A 19,550-nucleotide genomic window follows, 5' to 3' on the forward strand; every position below is an offset into this window, starting at 1 on the left:
TCTAGAGAGATTCCTCGCCGTCCCTGCCAGTTCCAGTGCTCCATTCCACATGGTCGGTAAGCACCGGTTGATCAATGTCCTTAACTGCAGCAGTTCGCTTGATTTCAGCCTCTTCATGATCAACGTATCTCTGTGGCCGACCTCTGCAAACTGCCTCACGATCCCCAACCACAATGAGAGACGGTTTTGTCCGATAATAAGCATCAATGTCTTCAAGACTCCGATTGGCTGTAAAATGTCAGTGTCATATTCGAGCAAATAAATCAAAGGGTAGGTTGAAAGACCTGTTTCTGGATAAAGAAAGTATATGATGGGCAAGAACAGAAAGTTGGTCACTGTCCACACAATCCAAAATCTCCAGCCAATATTTTGAATCCCTATGGGGGTTATTTCCACAATTATGAAATTAGTGAGCCTGTGATTTTGGTGAGAAACCTCCTGAGAATCATTGAGAGTTTCATTCTCTTACCAGTCAGTTCCGGTGGCGATTGCTGCGCCCTTGGTTCTCATGGGCAGAGAGTTGATTTCTGTCGGATACAGCCAAGGAACGCCCAGCATTCCAACACCAAAGCTCGCGTGGAATAGGAATATAAAAGCAACCGAAGCAGATCCATATGAGTCATTGTCCGGGTACATGTCTGTATAACGAAGCAAAATGGTGATTGCTAGAAAACACACAAATTGACTGAATGTTGAAAGGAGCATCAACCCTCGGCGTCCCATTCGTTCAACTAAAAGGACAGCGAGTCCCGAAAAGAAGAAGTATGAGATGGCGTTACAAGCGGTTAGCAAGCGTGCCATCTCGTCCGAAAATCCCACGGAGCCTTTGAGCACAGTCGGCAGATAGTAAGACATGATGTTGATGCCCCCAAATTGCTGCATAAATTGACTGCCGGCGCCAAGGAGAAGGCGACGAAGTGTGTTTGTGTCACTTGGTTTCTTCTTTAACAGATCCCGCCATCGAACCGAATTGTCACGTTCGTATTCGATGGTGAAGTTGATTTCATTGCGCTGTGCAATGACAAAAGGATCGTTTAGTGATTTGGCCTCCAAGCAACTGATCACCTCCACAGCCTCATCCTCCTTGCCATGCGCCAAAAGCCATCTAGCGGTGTTTCAAAATTAGCTTTTTGCAAATTCCTTAGTAAAACCCACATACCGAGGTGACTCTGGAAGCCAAGGGGTGGTGGACCACAAAATAAAGAGGAACAAAAATTGCAATGCAAGTGGGAGTCTCCAGGCAATGGCACCGCCTGCAAAAGATAAGCCATAGTTAACCCAATTCACAAAGGCGTAGCCGGCAATATTCATCATCATTTCGAGGATTACTAGCTTTCCACGCCATTTGAGTTGCGAAGTTTCTGCGAGAATAGGTTGTTAGTCTCTTGGCGAAGCTCAATCGTTCAAAGAAATTACCGGTTTGCCACACAGGGGCTGTCGCAGTGTTGACGCCATTTCCAATTCTGAGAGCCAGGTTGTGAGATGAATAATCAATCTCGTTCGAGATATTTTGAAACACAACTCACCCTGATATGATGCGCCCCACAAACATTTGCGCCAAGCTGAAAGATGTCGCTTGTAGAACGGCCCCAACAGCCATGATAGTGGTTCCCGCCAAAACAGTCTTCTTTCGACCTAGAACTTCACCCATTGTGAAAGCTAGAATAGCCCCAAGAAAACAACCGACATCGTAGATTGCTGTTACAGTGGACAAGGTTTTCGTTTTGGTCGGCCCGACGAGGTCATGAATTTCGAGGAAGTCTTGTGTGATGACCACGCCGCTAAAAACGCCTTGATCGTAACCGAAGAGGGTCATATCTGTTGCGCAGGCAACCTGGAAGGTCCGTTCATCAGTGCTTGATTGATTGCGAAGGAGGATTGGATGTCAAAGACATACCGTCACCCAAAAAGTCAGCCATCCTCCGGTCAGTCCGAAGTAAGGCCGACTCTTTTTCCCCGCTGCCTTTGTCATTATCAGAGAACAATAATACTGGTATTATGTGTGGTGTGTATTCAATGGAAACAAAGAATATATTCAGAGAATCCGCCCGGGCGCAAGGTATCCGTGGATTGTAAGCAAAACAAGACGCAAACATAAATCAGGCCACCGGAGTAGGGGTGCAGCCATGTTTATACTGACCCAAATGCAGGACACTATCATACAAGGACAATCACTGCGAGTCCGGCTAAATCAAGTTTGACCTTCTTGACACCTCACTTGCAGAAACACAATGAGGGGAAGCCAGAGGCGGCAATGTAAGCGAATCCTTGCTCGAAACCGACGCCCAGCGATCACCAACTCGACCGCCTAATATGCCATTTATAGGATAGTATGTTTTCTTCGCAGCCTTTGGAGCGATGATTGGTAGGACGATCGTCTCGTGCCGCACTTTAACCGGTCACATTCCGTCATTGCGTGGGGGGGACGTAGGCGGGGAGGAGTGGGGAGAGAGTGGGGAAATCCGGGGAAAGTCCCAAGGCTGTATGCCCAGTTCAACGGACTGGGATACGATAAACAGAAATGACAGATGGGAGCCAAAAAAAAGTCTGGAAGTTCTCGGATATTTAGAAGAGAGTGAATAGCGTTGAACATACGGCCCGAAGATTGTGGACGCAGAAAATCAGATCTAGACTGTATGTGTTTCAACCATGGTGTTTTAAGAATTTTCAAGACTGCTGCAGCTAATAGGAACGTGAGTCTGATATTCTGAGAGGAAGAGAGATGGATGTTTTTAAAGCCAAGGGTGAAATTACTGCCAGATCTTCGGTGCGTTCCCAAACCCACATCAGCAGATGAGATGTTAGCAGTGGTAGATACCTAGCGAAGGTGAGAAAGTAGAATTCTGGCCATCTATTGTAGTTCGTGGTAACACACATCCAGCATCTTTTCTAAATAGACAGATAGGGTATTCAGATAGCCAAATGGGGTGTCCGCTTAGTAGTGCCCCAATACTGTCTTTAATATCGCCATTGTATGTAACTCTGGAGAGTAATTGAATGGTGGACTTCAAATGCAACAAAAACGCCTAAAGAAGTGGGTGATATGAGTAGGATGATCGCCCAAATCCACGAATTCCAGCCGAGGAAGACAATATGTAGCCCCGCCAACTTGTTCTTGTCGCTAACGGATTTAGTATAACCAAAAAGTGGTTTGTAACTTGAAAGGCTTGAATTCCGGACGGTCGCCCTGCTTTTGTGCACACTTTACGAATGCCGGCCATTTTTCCTAATTGGGTATCTGATCGGCACACCTGGTACGATGCTAACTTTTCAAAGGTTCAATTGGAGAGGAACATAATGTATTGAGCACCTACAGTGAACAAAGAATTCTGAAGACTGACATGAAGATTTAATTCAAAATAAATACTCATAGCTTCATGATTCTTAGCGCCAGTCGGGAAGCGCCGTGGTTTCACCTGCCTAGGTGGTTTTAAGAGATAGTGCTTGGCATCAAACACCCTAGAGGTATTATGATATTTCTTTGAAGCAAGGGGCTTAGTTTAATTGATTTTCTTTTCCGTTTCGGAAGTTCTTGTTTGATAAATTATCAAATTTCTACTCGCTGCCTTACATTAGTGTACATTCACAGCAAATGATCCATACCGACTGGTGCTGAGAATGCATCTATAGTGTTTTTCTATCTTTGCCGGTCATTAATTAGACTGATTTCCGCTAAATTCATAGTGTAAAATCCAAATATCTGCGAGAAGAACTGTCATTGGTAGTAGCTCTTCTTTCGCACAACTCGGAAATATCGTCGGAGTTATATCGGCTAAACAAACTTGAATCAGACAACGGCTCATAAATCCATCGGATGTCGATCAAAATATTTCCCACCAGTCTGGTACATAGCAGCAAAAAGTCTCTTTGTACCAGGAAGAATTGAGTTTCCAGGAATGATGCTGGTGTTTTAGACAATGGCCGTATGCCAAGCGTAGAATCGTTTCATACTTGCACAGCCTCCCTGTTGTGGATTGATCGATCTACCAATCGCAGGGAAGTACTAGCCCTGATGATACCTCTGACAGCTTCTTGCGAGTAAAGATCATCATAGCCAAGGAATCCCTGTTATTGACTGTCTTGAGAGGCTAGCTTGTAGTTTGGGAGTAACTCGTCGAGCGAACCTTTGATTGAAGACATGTGAATTTTTAGTTACAAGATGGGCGGGTGATGTAGACAAAAAGATACCCCATGAAGGATTTAATGGAACAATAACTCATGTGCTAAATAGATAATTAAAGGTTGAAATAGAGAATAGTCGATAGATCCCGCTATGGAAGCAGGTACCGGCCCTGAAACTGTTTATGGAAAAGGAGTATAACTGCCAAGATGATGATTTTCTCCTGACTGTCTCATCATGATATCAAGCCGTATATTAATCCAGCCGAAGGGTATAAAATGAAGACAGAAGAAGGGTCTGTATATGGCTCAGCCAGCTTCTTCTATTCTTCAAAATCTTCCACTACAAAATATTGATTCCCTCCATCATGTACAACAAGGCGATTTTTCTGTCTCTGGTTTCCACCGCCCTGGCCCTTCATGGCTCCTCTCATTCCCATCTAGAAAAGCGCTTTACTTTTCCAATTCCCTCATCCAAAGGAAGTGTGACCCTGGATGAACCCAAGGTCATCAGTGGAAATATGACATTCGATGGCGGTATGAAGACATACGGCCGCGGGGTTGAGTGTACTGAGGGAGAGGGTGGTGACAAAGACGCTGTCTTCTGGATCCAGAATGGAGGAACTCTGAAGAATGTCATCATCGGCTCCGATCAACTGGAAGGAGTGCACTGTATGGGCGCCTGCACGATCGAGAATGTTTGGTGGGAGGCCGTGTGCGAAGGTACTATATTCCCAAGAGATGAATGAAAAAAAAAAATCAACTAACATGAATCTCTTCATAGACGCATTGTCCTTGAAGACAGGGTCCGGCCCTTTCAATGTCATCGGAGGTGGTGCGCAGGGCGCCGAGGACAAGGTCATTCAACACAATGGCCCTGGCACCGTGAACATCCAGGGGTTCACCGCATACAACTTTGGAAAACTCTATCGCTCCTGTGGAAACTGCGACGAAATGTATGAGCGTCATGTAACCATTTCCGGGGTTACTGCTGTCAAAGGCAGTGTTCTAGCTGGCATCAACAGCAACTATGGCGATACCGCGACTATCCGAAGCAATGTGTGCGCAACCGAAGTCGACACAATTTGCCAGGAGTACGAGGGTAATGACTCTGGTGAAGAGGTAAGTGAAGATCTCGACACACTTTCTCTAATTGTTTCGGAAAACTGATCTAAAAATGTTCAACAGCCCCCTGAGAGCTCCTCTGGCCCTAGCTCTGCATGTAAATACACGGAGTCTCTTCCTGCTTGCTAGATCAAGTACAAGACTCTGGTGATCTTCATCCAGTGACGCTAGCGAGATCAAACATACAGTCCCTTGCTACGCCGAATTGTGTACTTGTGGGAATTTTCGACGAAGAACTACCAGTAGTTAGTGCGCAGTTCCATACATGCCTTACTATCCGTGGAATTTGGCTACCAATCTCCTGCGCTCGTTAGGGACACCCACAAAACCCATCAAAAACCTGTCGGGGAATTCGCCACTCATTTCAAATACAGCCTGAAATCTATAAAAGCTTCTGGTTCCCAAATTCCGCATATGTAGCAATTGATTAGTATTCAAAGACCGTACGGTCTGACCCTCGGAGGGAGATACCGAAGGAGCTCTTGAAATCTTTAGGATAGTGATTCGGGATAAGATGTCAAATTATGGACTTTCGAAAGCTAAGCTGGTGCTAAAAACTTGACACAGTCAATCCAATGACATATTAGGCATGATTACTTTCCCTCCACGGTAACATCCGGCCCCCCCGAATTTCCCATTAAGGGTAAAAGTAAGAAGCCTCCCACTCTTAATTTCCTCCTTGCGGCTCTCAAGCTCTTCAACATTCCAACAAACATTGAAATACTTCCCCGACAAAAACGACCTATCACCAGTAGCCAACCAAACGGCCGTGCCTCCAGAGAGCTCCGGAGTGTCTCCAATAAAAGGCGCGAGCCAAGGCACACTGTGCGCCATATTAGTTGCCACCACACCCGGGTCCAGATTGACGGAAGTGATGGTGGGATGCTCCATGGCTAAAAACTGCGTGAATTTGGACACGGCCAGTTTCGATGGAGAATATGAGCTCATTCCAGGCGGAACGCCCTGAGATGCCGTCGAAATCACATTGATGATCGTTGTAGGTGCTGATGGAACCTCTCCTACGTGCTTGAGAAAGGCTTTCGTTGCGATGAATGTTCCTTTGACGTTTATTTCCTGCGTCCCTCCGGGTCAGCCGTGTGCAAATTACGTCGGGATTTTTAGCTCTACCAGTTAGGCTGGTATAACTCACCTGGGTTTTCCACCAGGATTCCACGTCAGTGTTGACGATTGTGTCGAGTTTTACGAGTTGCCCCGCATTGTTGATGAGCACCTGTGGCACGCCTAGCTTCTCCACCGCTGTCTCGAAAGCTTTGTTCATGCCTGCCTCGTCAGTGACGTCAACCGGAATTGACAAAACTTTCGTCGAGGGATTTATCTCATTGACCAGTCTCTCTGTCTCGGTCAGACCCTCGCTCGATCGGCCGAGGAGAACTAGGGCGGCGGCATTGGCACGGGCAAAGGATACGGCGAAGCCCTGTTCACATATCAGCGTGATGAAGTTTTTTTTGGAAGGTTTACTCACCAACTGTCCTATTCCGCGACTAGCTCCAGTGATAAAAATCACTTTGCCCTCCTGAGATAACTCCGGGCGAGTAGGGTCGACGGCAGGGTACACGTCACGATAGTTCTTTCTTGTGAAAGCGATTTCTTTGACTGCGCAGTCAGGGTCAAATTCGAGGGTGGCCATGGCGAATTGAATATGGCAAGGTATTATGCGAGTCTGGATAGCAATATGGTTTAATTAGTATATATTGGAAGACTTGAAGGAGGAGGAGAAGTGGAAGTGGAGTGTCAGTTGGGGTGTCGTATTTATAGGTGCCGAGAAAAGCCCTAACTCATCTCACCCTCGAGTGGGGGCCAATCTGAACAACAACTTGAACATTTGATAGTTCAGCCAAGGCTTCATCTCCTTGAAACCGATCTAATAAATAGTCTAAAAAGGGGTCTGGAATAGTGAAAGGGAACCATAACAGGCATTTATCTTCATCAAATCATCATGTGGTCAAAGATTACCACTATTCAAGAAACGGCGGCCTGGACTATTCATCCGAAGAGGACCTTCGAATAACTTGCTAGTAAGTTTGAAAGAGGAGGAGCTGTCAAAATAGATGGGAGACAGTTTAGCATTAGGAGGGGCCCCAAATTGGTCGCAAGGTGTTAGGAGGTGAGCCAAGTAAACGACTCGGAGTGACCCCTTGAACTAATTACCTGCAACGGAGGGCCTTAAGCGCGGAAAATAGTCAGATGGTAGCCGCCCTGGCGGGAAGTAGGTGAGGCTCCCGCGCTGTAGTGTCACGCGGCTTGGTGAGCAGGGTGAATGTGACTTAAAGTTCAAGTTCAACTTGGTGTTCGAGTTGGAATTCGAGAATAATCGCTCGGCTGGACCGGGGGTAGTCTGGTGGAGGCAGGACGTCCATGGTGGATAGGGTGAGAGAATCACTGTCGAACTTACTTCGGGGCTTCAATGAAGCGGGAGGTATGTACTCAGGAAGCTCAACCCCTGGTTGTGATTCTATAACCCGTTCTCTGCTCTTAATACAGAAAGCCCGTTGCAATGGATAAACTCTTGGAGGGTGTTGTGGGAAATAATCAAGCGTTTTTAGAAAGTATCATGATGTTTAAGTTACCTTTACAATTATTTATGCCCAACAAACCAAAAATAACATGGTGGCTCGTGTCTTCAGACATGAGATTTCTGCCGGTGGTCACTTTAAAACACCGCTTCCAACATTTACTGCTCAATATTCATCTGTCAAGTTGCTATATCTAGCAGTAACTCATGATATTTAAGTGGCTTCTTTCTTAAGCGTTCAAATTCGAGCTCTAAGTTCCCAATTTCCCAGAATATTAACACAATTAGTGTCATCAAGATGACATCACCAATCAGCCATTGCTAGTAGCAATTGATCTATCAATTCAAATAATTTTTCTATCATATCCCATTACCTTCAATTTTGAAACCTCTACCAAAAGATGGCAGCTCCGACTTCAACCCCACCAATAAGTGACCCTCCCACGCCAAACGACGATGACAGTCCCGGCAGCATACACTCAATCTACCCGACTCTACTCGACGAACAAGAAGACCCACTAGAAGAAGGAGTCACAGATAATATAGTGGCGCTATCTGCACAATACGCCAGTGGTGGACCTAGATACAACGCAGTGAAGACCCATAAAGGAACACTTTATAGCGGGATCGCAGTCGGAAGTTCGCACACATGAACCTACGAACCGGGAACATGGAAAGAAACAAAAGAAGGGCCCGATCGCTGGAGAATCGATTACTAGACTAAGAAGTTACGCGCGCGTAATGCGCCGAAGGGAGTGGCGCGCCTGTTGGCACGGAGTATTACTGGTTGATTATTGGACATCAGGTGCGTCTGGCGATTTTCTGAAAGAAAAAAGGGAGCCACCTTAGGCTTCGGACTGAGAAAGGACTCGTAGTGACTATCGGCATCACTATCACTAACCAATTGAGTGCATAGCATGTGCGCAAACTCGACGCGAATTGCTACCAACTACGCCTAACAGGATCGAGTATAAATTGGCGCATAAATCGGTGACATCGCCTCTTGGTCGATTCCCACGGTGCGGGAGCAGCGGGAGCGCGAAGTTGAAATACTACGGGATGTGCGGCGTCGAGTGCATGGTCTTCCGCCTGTTTTAGCTCGTGAAAGGGTCCAGGTGGAGCAGAAGGAGAAGGGACAATTGAGACTCGACTCGTTGTTTAAGCCGATTGTCGGACCGGATACTGTGTCAGAAAAGAAACCAGTGTCCGCGAAGAGAAAATGCGCATAGATTACCAATGTTATCGCATCGGCTACTGCATACGAAATGGGAATGAAAGGGGTAGATAAAGTAGAATTGAGATTCAATGTCTTTCGCGTATATAGGTGGTATAAAGTAGGGCTCTAAATCAAAAACCAAAAGAGGAAATACTAGTCCAAAACTCCCTCAAAGAGAACGCCAAAAGTCGGGGTACTTGTAGGTGGGTGGGTGGTGGGTGGGTGGTGGGTGGTCGACTTCAAGAAGCAAGCCCTCCTCGGCATAATCGTGGCCGCGGCCATTCGCCGAGGGAATCTGTGCCCGCCCACCCCACCAACCTAGACGATCACCGTATGAAACGCCAAAAGAGACCATCCCTCGAAGGTCCCAAGCCAAATTCTATTGGATCCAGTCCAACTCGTTAGTAACTGCGCATGCCAAGCCAATCACGCTGTGTCGTCATGTTCAGCCTGGGATCAGATCTGGCCCGCTCTGCAGGCACCGAGGCACCGAATCACATGTGCTGACTGATAAGATCTCATACTCATAGGGTTACACTCTCGAGATCTCGCATGACGATGGACATCTGCGCGCGCTTCGCCGCCTCCGCAACGAGACTGAAGTCCTGCAGGAATGGTGCTGTCGCCGTCGGACCTCCTAGCCCGTTGCCTCCTGCCTGCGGAAGGACATCCGCGGGTTGAGTGGCGGGTGGCACGTCCGATCGTGGCTGTGATTCGGAATTATGTCCCTGAGGCGCGAGTGGTATCCCAGCCGGGTGCGAGGTGTTGCCGAGGGCCTGGGCGAAGGGTTGTGTCTGAGACATGGTGGACTCGGCAGCGCAGGCGGAGATGGGGTGGGAGGCTGCTGCGAAGGGCTGGGTAGTCGAATTAGAGGGATGAGGATTGAATGGGTTCGCAGGGTGTGAGATGGTAGAGTTGAGAGTGGAAGAAGGAGCGAGAGTTGAGGTTGGAGAGATGAAAGTCGCAGGCTGAGCGGGGGCCTGAGGGGTATGGGCTGATCGAAGAGGGTCCATCTTGCGATGCAAATGCAGATGCGGATACCGAAGCAGAAGCAGAAACAAGCGCGAGAGTTCAGGAAATCCCTTTGAAGTGGTTGGGGATATATTGACGCGTGGGAGTGAACAAAGGTATGCAGGATCGAGGGATCCGCGATGACCGAATCGAAGCCACTGTAGAGAGATCGAAGCGTCAGGGCCCCACGGATGAGGGGATGGCAAGGGACTCGGTATAAAGGAATCCGAGCGCTCAAATAAAGCCAGACTAGAGAGTGAGCCTGGGGAGGAGCGCAAATAGGGGAGTGGTGAAGGAATTTGGGGGGGAAGGAGGAGAGACAAAGGTAGGAAAAGAAAAGAAAAGACGTGATGGGTCGAAAAAGGAAAAGAAGAGAGGAGTTCGCCGATCCCGATAATTACCCGTGTAATACGAGGGTATCTCCACGCCTCTCCACATCAATTTGTGTGTCAATGTGGCAAATTACTGTAATTACCGTATCGGAGTACGCCTCGGCATGTCGAGTCGAGTCGAGTGTCTCATAGACAAAAACAAAGACAATCTAGATAAATATAGGATAGGTCATAACTATGATATTTCATTTTTGTATTCTATATTCTACAACTCAGATTCCACTTCTCGATTGACATTTTCCTCCAAGGTTGCATTCTACCATAATCGGCCATTGATTTAGTGCACGTAGTATACAACTGTCCACGTGATTGGCCATCACTTTTCAGCTCTCAATACAATAAAGTCTATGCAACTGGACGATCCACACAGGACCGTATGTACAGTATGAGCGGAGTACTCCGTACAGCTCTGGCTTCCCCAGTGAACAGCCAGCTATCCTCAGGTAATCATTCAAGGTCAGTGATCCGGAGGTTCATCGCGCGAATCACGAATATGAAATCCTGTCTGCCTGATATATCAGGCCAATATACCCCACTGATAAGGCGATAATCAGCTAATAATTTTTGATCCGATCAATTTAGAGTCGACCTTTTGGAGGGGTAATTGGACTATCACTAGCCACCACCACCACTACTACTCCCATCACCACCATTATGGCCGAGGAAGACTTCTCCACTGGGGACATGTTCCAGGACCCAGAAGGGTTCTATCCCGATGAGCCAGAACCCACCTTCGCCGAGCACACTATGTTGTCCGGCAAGACAGTTCGCGTGCGACTCGTGGGCAGCCACCCACTTTACGTAGGCCAATTGGCCCAATTACCCTGATGACCGATCAATTAACCTAACTGTGATCTTTTCTCTCAGGGAAACCTCCTCTGGAACGCCGGCCGTACCAGCGCACACTACATCGAAGAACGAACCGAAGACCTCATCCGAGGCAAAGACATCCTTGAGATCGGCGCCGCAGCAGGCGTCCCCAGTATCGTCAGCGCCATCCAGGGCGCCAACACCGTCGTTTTGACCGACTACCCGGATCTCGACCTGGTACAGAATATGCAACACAATGCGGATCTAGCAGTCGACCAGATCCCCAAGGGCCCCGACAACCGGAATCCGCTACATGTCGACGGTTACCAATGGGGCAAACCGGTGGAACCCCTCCTTGAATGCATCCCTCCTTTGGCTGATGGCTCGAGAGCCACGGGCTTCGACGTGCTTATCATGGCCGATGTCATTTACAGTTATCCCGAGCACGGCAATCTGGTCAAGACTATGCAAATGACGCTCAAGAAGACCGCCGAGGCTGTCGCGCTGGTCATTTTCACGCCATATCAGCCTTGGCTGTTGTCTCAGACTGAGAAGTTCTTTCCCCTGGCGGAAGCGGGCGGGTTCATTGTAACTAAGATTTTTGAGAAATTGATGGGTGAAGTCCTCTTTGAAGATGATCCTGGTGTAAGTGAATTGATCTCTTCCAGGTACGATATGTACGCGATCGCATGCTGACTACGACATACAGGATGAGAAGCTTCGCAGGACAGTTTTTGGATATGAGCTTCGCTGGTCGCCTGAGCGATTGGCTGAAGCCCCGAAAAGCGCTTGATTTGAAATTAGATTTGATACCCTCGCATTGCATAAAGTATATAGACATCTAGGCATAGTTCCGATCAACTGACACGGTGCGGAATGCTTGAGATGAAATTTCAAAAGTAGTCTTCTTATGCTAATTGTGCACGGTACAATTAGTACTTCGCTGATCACTCATATCTGATAATAGAGCCTTGGAACCTCGTGCCAAAGCTACTACTGCGCTTTTTGCGCTTGCCCAGTATTAGGCAGCTGGTCTTCATGTATAGCCATCGACATCCTTGGGACAACGTGACACTGGCACCAGTTCTCCACCACAATACCTAGGTACCCAGGTATGTAGCTTCCCTGCACGCTTTATTCCCTCAGGCTTGGCTTGAGGATGGGCTTGGGGGGGATTCCTGCGCTTGGGGGTAGTCCGTGGATTTCTGAGTGGCGTTTTGTCAGCGCCATCCTCATCGGAATCGTTCCCATCAGAGTCATCATCAGGAGGAAGGACACAAGAAGTAAAGTCCCTCCGCTCCTAAATACAAGAACCATGTCTACCCTGTGTGATGCAACTGATGTATTCCTTCTCGTCTTCGAGTACAGCGATCCAATCCGCGGTCTCTTCGCAGAGATTACCGCAATAAGACGCCCCCAAGGCACATTTCTCCCTGGTCCCGGCCCTCGACTGACCACGTACTTCAACCCACGGTATAGGGTTTTCGACATAAAGATGTCGCTTGTAAGACTGCAAAATTTCTCTGTCATCATTTGACAAGATTCCAAGGTTGGAAATTTTGCCGACAAGACTGGGATCTCACGACTTCAAAGCTTGATATGCACAATCTGACCTTTATAGCCCTGGAGTGTCAAGCTTTTGAGGCAGGGTGTGGATTGGATCGAGTTCCTGTGGCCCTTCAAGCTGTAATATCTCCAGTAATCCACTGTAATCCAATCTCGAAATTCCTGCTCGATGGGCCCATATCCCTAGATTCCGAAGTCTGAAGCATTATCAGTGCGGGTGTATATATGGCGTGGCACCATCTATCATACAGTGCCAGGACTGGGAGAAAGAAATCCGCGGCCATCGCCGGAAGTGGCGCGTTGTTCAGTGAACTTAACACGAAGATGTCTCCCACATACTCGGCCGTCAAGCCATAGTATCAATTTACTTCTCTCTTGAATGTATCTGGTCGAAAGCGTGTTGCAGTTCTTCGATATGGGTGTGAAAGTTTGAAGGATGACAAGCGAAAAGGCGGAGAACCTTGGAGTTTGCCTACTATTAGTATTATTACTAGGTACTACTATAAATGGAAGGTGTCGTCGAGCTTGAAGCCCGCCCAGGTGGGGTGTAAACATTGGAAGGGGAGGAAGGGGCCTTGAAGATAGTACCTATTTAGTAGTTACTATTTAGATCAACACAGTAGTATTTAAATAATTGCCAAAATGCGTGCCCAAGAGCATGTAATTAAATATAGTACCTAAGCACGTTAAATGTTTCGACACCAACTAGTATTTATACTTAGAAAACAAAGGTATCCGCAGAGACAAAGAAACGTCTGTCATGGAACTGGAGATTAGTCAAAAAGTGCCAATGAGGGTATAGAGGGCAAACCAACGCCATAAAGCGATCTACCATAACAAACCCAAGCGAGCACTTAGTAAATTATCAAACTGAACACACGAAAATAGCAATAGACTTAAAATGCTGTATATAATACAATAAGATTGTGGCAACGATATTCTTTACCCATAGGGTAATCATACTATCTAAGTGGGTCACATGCCTAGCCTCAACCCCGCGGAAAAAAAAGTTCGCCGCTACAACTCCGCAACAGCCCACCATGCCAGTAAGAACGCCCACCTGTGACAGTTGAACCTTAAATTGACACACTTGCAGCTCGTTATTCTCACCGGCTATCCCTGCTCCGGTCTCAGCTATCGCGCAAATCAACTTGCGTCCCTACTCGAGAAAGCGCAAGATGAGATCTTCGCGGCCACTGACGCAGAGTCGCCCGCATCCCTAAAATTCCGGTACAAGATCCACGTCGTTTCGTCGCACGATAACAGTTCGTACCCCCGTACTGTCTACGATCATGCTAGAACGGAGAAGGAGGCTCGCGGTGTCGCATATGCGCGTGCGAAGCGTGTGGTGGCCAAGGACAGCATTGTGATCCTGGACGGCATGAACTACATCAAAGGGTGGCGGTATCAGCTTTGGTGTGAGAGTAAGGCGGCGGGGACTTCGTGCTGTGTGGTAAGACACCAGGTTCTATATAAGTCGAGAGGGTATACAATGGCTAACTGAAGTACGTCTAGGTGCACGTTGGTACTCCCGTTGACCAGTGTGTCGCGAACAACAAGGCTCGCCTGGATCGGGATGCAGCCCAGCAAAAGGATACTTCGTCAACAGCGCAACCGGATCCATCAAGCGACAATACTGCCCCGGCCCAATCATCAGACACCGAGCAAGCCTATGCACCCGAACTCCTCGACAACCTCATCTTCCGCTACGAAGAACCAAGCACACACAGCCGCTGGGACAAACCCCTCTTCACAGTCCCCTGGGAAGATGCCGACCCCCCCGGTAGCCGATATCTTCCACGCCCTTACCGGCGTAGTCCTCCCCTCCGCCGAGGTCCCCGTCGTAACACCCGTCTCCAACCTCATCGACTCCCTCGCCTCAACCAACCTCTCCTCCGCCGCCAGCACAACGACCACAGCGCGAACCTTCACCCGCGGATCCTCCATCCGGCCTAGAATCGTCGCGCACCAAGCCACAACCCAAGCCGCAGTCACAGACCCAGGCGCCCTCTACGCGATGGAGAAACGCACGACGGCTATCGTCAACGCAATCCGTGCCTTCACCCAATCCAACCCCTCCGCCGAGGAAGCTCTTGCCAAGACTGAAAACCCGCACGGCATTGCGATCGATGTTCCCGAAGCTTCAATCCCCATTCTTATACCCGTACACGTCGCCACGAGCGGGACGACGGATGAATTGGCCGGTGCGGGTGGAGTTCTCGCGGCGCCGAAGCTACAGCGCCTGCGGAGGCAGTGGATTAGTTTGAATCGGAGGTATCTTAGTCACGGTCATGGTGAAAAGCAGGGTGGTTTGGCAGCCGATCAAGTTGGGGATGCATTTGTGCGGTTTTTGAATAGTAGTATTGGAGGTGAGGATGGAGAAGCATAGATGGAGACCTGGACGCATCTTCGAATGTTGGCGAAGGAAAAATGCCACATTCCAAGGTTGCACATCCTGTTGATAAGAGCTATTGAGATATGATTAATGAGCTTATGATATAAATCTGTAGTCATATAAAGTATTACTCCATCATGATCTCAAACGTTGTAACAGATGGGACTGTTGTCTTTTTCTCATCTACACCTGGGCATAGTAACTGAATGGAGGTCCAACCTTGGAAAGGAAACGATGTAGCAGCTGTATACAAATCTGTAGAATACTGGACAATTCATCGGTTAAATTGGGAAAAGAGTCTATCCTGACATCGTAGCTCTGAATGGTCTAGGGATTTTGGCTCTGCCCGTTTGGGGGGAAGAGTGGTTAGGTTGATTAATGAAACGCTGGCAGCTGCCTTGAACCACCTTTCTGCCGTTTTTGTTTTTTTGTCCAGGTCAGAAGATCGATTCCAGCACTTGGCATTCTTTTCTCTCCTTTCTTTTCTTGGGATTCTTGTTGGTTGTGGTTGCCTTCTGTACTTTCAAAGTGAATTGTGCCTTCCACCTCTACTCTGTTTGTTGTCTCCATTTTTATGTGGGTCTGTACGGTTGTCTCGATCCTATACGATCCTATTGGATCGACACTGTACCCTAGAGATTAAATACACCATAGAACGTAGTCAATCACAAAAACACACAGTACGGGATCTCTCAAAAGCTTGGAATGGAAATGCCACCCAAATTACCTTTTACTAATGACCTTTGATGGTAACAATTGGAGATTTTTGTAGTAATGCAACTATATGAGCAAGAGGGAACCCCGAGATGTGTCCAATGATTGGAGATATTTAGAGAAACACTCTGATATCGAAGCGGCTGATGAGCACTGATTACTGGCGCTCATACTCGTACACAACTTCAAGTTTCTGCCATTTTCTTACTACTGCATGTACTCATGCATCTTTTTTGTGGCAAACAAGAAGAAGCTGCAGTTACCGACTGCAGCTCTACAAGCGACGCTAATGCAATTTCGTCGATTCTATCACTCTCTGTCTGCATGAGTGTTCCAGGAATAACCAATAGAGGTAGAACACATAGTCATCACTGCTTCTATGTATATATGTACTCCCTAGATGCACATGAGGTGTTTCCAATGAGTAAACCTCACAAGACCATCATTCAAGTCTTTTAATATCCACAATGGCCTCTTTTCCAGGGTTCCTACGCCCTAGTTCACTCCAGTCTCGCCATCGCCATAATTCAAACTCAGAATGGAGAGCTCCTTTGGGAGGTAGGGATTCCACTGTTCTCTTGTTATGATCAGAGTCTGACAATACAAAGATACCTTCTCTCGCGTTTGTGCACTTTCATAGTGGGTGCTGAAAAGAAGGAAATTGTCGTTCATTCTTCTGCTCTAGCGGAGCTTTCCCCAATTCTCAACGCTCTTATGAACGGTGAAATGCTCGAGGCCAAAACGAGCCGTGTTGACTGGTCAGAGGTCGTCGATGTTGACACCTTTGCTCGATTATGTGAATTCGCTTATTTCAAAGACTACACACCCCCTTCATCCCGTCTGGTGGAAGATCGAAGTCCCCCGGAAGCCAAAAAGCCAAGCAAGAAGAAAAAGAAATACAAATCTCGACACTCGACTGTGAACTTGGATGCCGAGGCTGCACCCGAGGCTGCACCCGAGCCTGAACCCGAGCCTGAAGATTGGCCTGAACCCGAACCGTCGGAACCACCCCCGCCCGATGACCCAGAAATCATGTACAAGGAGCGAAGTGTTGACACTGAACAACTACAAGACACATTCGCAAGGAATCTAGTCCTTTCAGGTCCAGTGTTTGAAGTGCACGAAACAATTTCAAGTAATTTTTCTTTTATTTTCATAATATCTTTTGGTATTTTGAAGGGGTGATGGAACGCAGTGCAAAACAAACAAGCAGAACAAAAAGCAAAACAAAAAACAAAGCACTCTATAAATCCAAACTCCATCCAATCCTCCTTTTCTACTGTCGATATTCCATATTTCATAAATGAGATACATCAATGAGATCGGTGACTGATGCACCTGATCTTCAAAATCTGACCTCCCCAGAGGCACTATACTGCCCTGCAGCAAGTACTCCGAGTCTCCATTTCCAGGGTTTAGCCAGAAGTTTTAAGGGCAATTTCAGAGATTCCTTGAAATCCTGCATGTCATGCTATGAAGTGCCCGGCTCCATTGCATGTGTAGCGCTGCCTTTGTGGATCCTTTGGGGGATAAGAATAACCGTGATGCATGGTCGCCTTCCTTGGCCTGGTTGGTCTATGTGGGGTTGAACCGGAGGGGAGAAGGAAGGGAGTGTGGTGGTATCTCTTGGGCGAAAAGAACTTGCAAGTAAACTTGCAATTGCTAATCAAGCCCTTGACGGTGACAATGAGAGTGGCTTGGCCATCCAGGTGTTGAAATATCACGGCAGTCAGCGCGTCCATTGATTCCACGGTGGGTAAGTTTAAAATGGTCCTCGCGGGGTCCTGAGAAAATCCTTCACTGTGTCATCTTTTTCGAATGTTCGAAAAGGATTCACAGGATTCTCGATCTCTCTTCACGCGGGCAAGGGCAGTCCGTGCTGCATCTGAGAAACCTGGCTCGCGTCGAGTTGGCGGTAGCTGAGTCCAAGGGTGAAAAGCTCATTGAGGGTGGCATTGACCTGGTCGTGGGTGGACATGTCTTGCGGGGTCATCTTTCCAACATGTTCAAGGAGACGTGCGTGGCACTGGTAGAAGTTCCGTTCGGCAGCCTGCAGGCGCTGTCCATACTGGGCAGTGGCTTGGTTGGCCTTGGTCGGCCCGTGGGAGTGGACGGAGCGGGTGCGCTTCATAGTGGGTGCTGGGGTAGGGCCGGTGACTCCACGTCTCTTGCGGCTGGCAGCTTCCTTCTTCTTGGCCGGGGCGGCAGTGGGGGAGGTCTCTGGGGAGCTAAGACGCTCAGAGGACTGGTAGTCGTGCACACGACGCATGTGGTCGAACAGGTTCCATCTACGGGGAAATCCATTTCCAGGGGAGGATCGTTCGCATCCCTCCCATAGGCAGAGGTGAGGGTTGTCTCCATGGCCATGTAATCCGTGGGCTTCGCGCTCATGGCGAAACAAGCACGCGTTGGAAGAAAAGCGCAATTGGGTATCCAGGCATGAAGGGACCTTGCAGCGGTAGGGCTTCAGGTGGGAATCCAGATATTTGCTAGAGGCGGCCTGTTAGCGATACTTTCATAGCTATGATGTGCCAAAAGGCAGGATAAGGGAACTTGCTGGTAAGCGCATTTTTGCGTTGTGGCGGGGTGGTTGCATGGCTTCTCTTCAGCGGCGAAGGGGCAGTAGTACTTTCCGTCACTTTGGGTGGGCATGGAATAGTAGGGATGCTCTCGCGGGCTACGAGACTCGGAACCTTCCTTGGATCTCTGTCGGGTTGGCTCTCGGAGGGGTGGGAAAAGATCCGCTTCCTGCTTGACCTGGGATTGGGAGCCATTTGGGAGCGCACCTCGGCGTGCAGGCTTGGAGGGTCTCATAGTCCTGTTAGGAAGGGGGTTAGATACTTTTTTCTTCTTTTTAAGTGTTGTCTATCGCATGACACTTTGATTGACCTACCTGTTGGGGTCCTTTTCGCTGAGAGGAGGGGTAGGGAACAGAGGCTCGGCAGGGTTGATTCCGTGGGCCATTGGCGATGTAGTGTAGTCTCCAAGGAGAGTCTCATCAGGTGCAAGATATGAAGGAAATCCAGGATGGGAGCAAGAAGAAGTAACAGAAAGATCATGACTAGCTTCCGTCAGAGGCGGAGAGACAGGGACAGTCTGGAAAATGCTGGATGACAGTTGATCAAGGCTAGTTCCGGGGTAGCCATCAGGCATCATAGTATTCCATGGCTCGTGGCTAGAAATGAAATGGCCATCCTCAGTGTGGGAACTGTGTGCAACAGAGAGAGCATCATCCGGTGTGCTCGACTGTACATAGACATCATTATCCATGGAAGAAAGATCCACAAAGGAATAAATATCCCGCGGTAGCTCATTATGATCATGCAGGTCTGTGACTGCTGGGAAGTCCACGCCTGTGTACATCACATCATGTGGTCCGACCGTGGGGGTCATGAGTTGGGAAGGCATTTGGAAAGCAAGCATTTGCATGTGAGGGGAATCCTTGGAAGACATGGCCTGGTCGAGGGAGTCTGATGTGTTCATGTTCCAGTCTTTAATGTCCTGGTGGTTTCCATGGGTAATTGAGCACAAAGACGAAGTGTCATGGCTCGACAATTCATCATCCTGGAGTGTTCTTGGGGCCATATTTGACATTCCTGAAACCATGGAGGCATGTCTGGGTTGTGAAAGAGAGAGCCTCTCGGGCTCGTTGCTAGTCCTGGGAGACAT

The 19,550-nt window shown here is 48.2% G+C and overlaps 10 protein-coding genes across 10 annotated transcripts; 6 read left to right on the forward strand and 4 right to left on the reverse strand.

Moving 5' to 3' along the window:
• Position 1: 1 nt before the first annotated feature.
• N7533_000764 (sugar porter family MFS transporter) lies at positions 2-1,972 on the reverse strand (the record flags this gene model as incomplete). The annotated part of the gene is made up of 7 exons (XM_057097414.1): positions 2-228; positions 285-415; positions 470-1,105; positions 1,160-1,361; positions 1,417-1,463; positions 1,527-1,834; positions 1,898-1,972. 7 exons carry the CDS (start codon positions 1,970-1,972, stop codon positions 2-4), a joined length of 1,626 nt encoding a protein of 541 aa, XP_056965907.1.
• Positions 1,973-4,487: 2,515 nt separating this feature from the next.
• Positions 4,488-5,373, forward strand: N7533_000765 (pectate lyase; the record flags this gene model as incomplete). The annotated part of the gene is made up of 3 exons (XM_057097415.1): positions 4,488-4,842; positions 4,904-5,241; positions 5,308-5,373. 3 exons carry the CDS (start codon positions 4,488-4,490, stop codon positions 5,371-5,373), a joined length of 759 nt encoding a protein of 252 aa, XP_056965908.1.
• A 438-nt stretch (positions 5,374-5,811) lies between these two features.
• N7533_000766 (SDR family NAD(P)-dependent oxidoreductase) lies at positions 5,812-6,892 on the reverse strand (the record flags this gene model as incomplete). The annotated part of the gene is made up of 3 exons (XM_057097416.1): positions 5,812-6,318; positions 6,395-6,679; positions 6,728-6,892. 3 exons carry the CDS (start codon positions 6,890-6,892, stop codon positions 5,812-5,814), a joined length of 957 nt encoding a protein of 318 aa, XP_056965909.1.
• Positions 6,893-8,178: 1,286 nt separating this feature from the next.
• On the forward strand, positions 8,179-9,006 carry N7533_000767 (uncharacterized protein; the record flags this gene model as incomplete). The annotated part of the gene is given in 4 exon segments (XM_057097417.1): positions 8,179-8,350; positions 8,418-8,582; positions 8,694-8,868; positions 8,886-9,006. 4 exon segments carry the CDS (start codon positions 8,179-8,181, stop codon positions 9,004-9,006), a joined length of 633 nt encoding a protein of 210 aa, XP_056965910.1.
• Positions 9,007-9,517: 511 nt separating this feature from the next.
• On the reverse strand, positions 9,518-10,006 carry N7533_000768 (uncharacterized protein; the record flags this gene model as incomplete). Its single annotated transcript, XM_057097418.1, has 1 exon — positions 9,518-10,006. One exon carries the CDS (start codon positions 10,004-10,006, stop codon positions 9,518-9,520), a length of 489 nt encoding a protein of 162 aa, XP_056965911.1.
• Positions 10,007-11,050: 1,044 nt separating this feature from the next.
• efm7 (putative nicotinamide N-methyltransferase Nnt1) lies at positions 11,051-11,999 on the forward strand (the record flags this gene model as incomplete). Its single annotated transcript, XM_057097419.1, has 3 exons — positions 11,051-11,197; positions 11,264-11,851; positions 11,916-11,999. 3 exons carry the CDS (start codon positions 11,051-11,053, stop codon positions 11,997-11,999), a joined length of 819 nt encoding a protein of 272 aa, XP_056965912.1.
• Positions 12,000-12,521: 522 nt separating this feature from the next.
• On the forward strand, positions 12,522-12,896 carry N7533_000770 (uncharacterized protein; the record flags this gene model as incomplete). The annotated part of the gene is made up of 2 exons (XM_057097420.1): positions 12,522-12,710; positions 12,828-12,896. 2 exons carry the CDS (start codon positions 12,522-12,524, stop codon positions 12,894-12,896), a joined length of 258 nt encoding a protein of 85 aa, XP_056965913.1.
• A 916-nt stretch (positions 12,897-13,812) lies between these two features.
• N7533_000771 (putative RNA polymerase II Elongator complex associated protein Kti12) lies at positions 13,813-15,161 on the forward strand (the record flags this gene model as incomplete). Its single annotated transcript, XM_057097421.1, has 4 exons — positions 13,813-13,818; positions 13,869-14,225; positions 14,288-14,555; positions 14,590-15,161. 4 exons carry the CDS (start codon positions 13,813-13,815, stop codon positions 15,159-15,161), a joined length of 1,203 nt encoding a protein of 400 aa, XP_056965914.1.
• Positions 15,162-16,595: 1,434 nt separating this feature from the next.
• N7533_000772 (uncharacterized protein) lies at positions 16,596-17,066 on the forward strand (the record flags this gene model as incomplete). Its single annotated transcript, XM_057097422.1, has 1 exon — positions 16,596-17,066. One exon carries the CDS (start codon positions 16,596-16,598, stop codon positions 17,064-17,066), a length of 471 nt encoding a protein of 156 aa, XP_056965915.1.
• Positions 17,067-17,736: 670 nt separating this feature from the next.
• Positions 17,737-19,550, reverse strand: N7533_000773 (putative C2H2 finger domain protein; the record flags this gene model as incomplete). The annotated part of the gene is made up of 3 exons (XM_057097423.1): positions 17,737-18,381; positions 18,435-18,699; positions 18,775-19,550. 3 exons carry the CDS (start codon positions 19,548-19,550, stop codon positions 17,737-17,739), a joined length of 1,686 nt encoding a protein of 561 aa, XP_056965916.1.

This window comes from Penicillium manginii (genome assembly GCF_028828005.1).
Source record: "Penicillium manginii strain IBT 31320 chromosome Unknown utg000001l:1.0-3466041.0:1.0-3467806.0, whole genome shotgun sequence".
In the NCBI taxonomy this organism is placed as follows: Eukaryota; Fungi; Ascomycota; class Eurotiomycetes; order Eurotiales; family Aspergillaceae; genus Penicillium; species Penicillium manginii.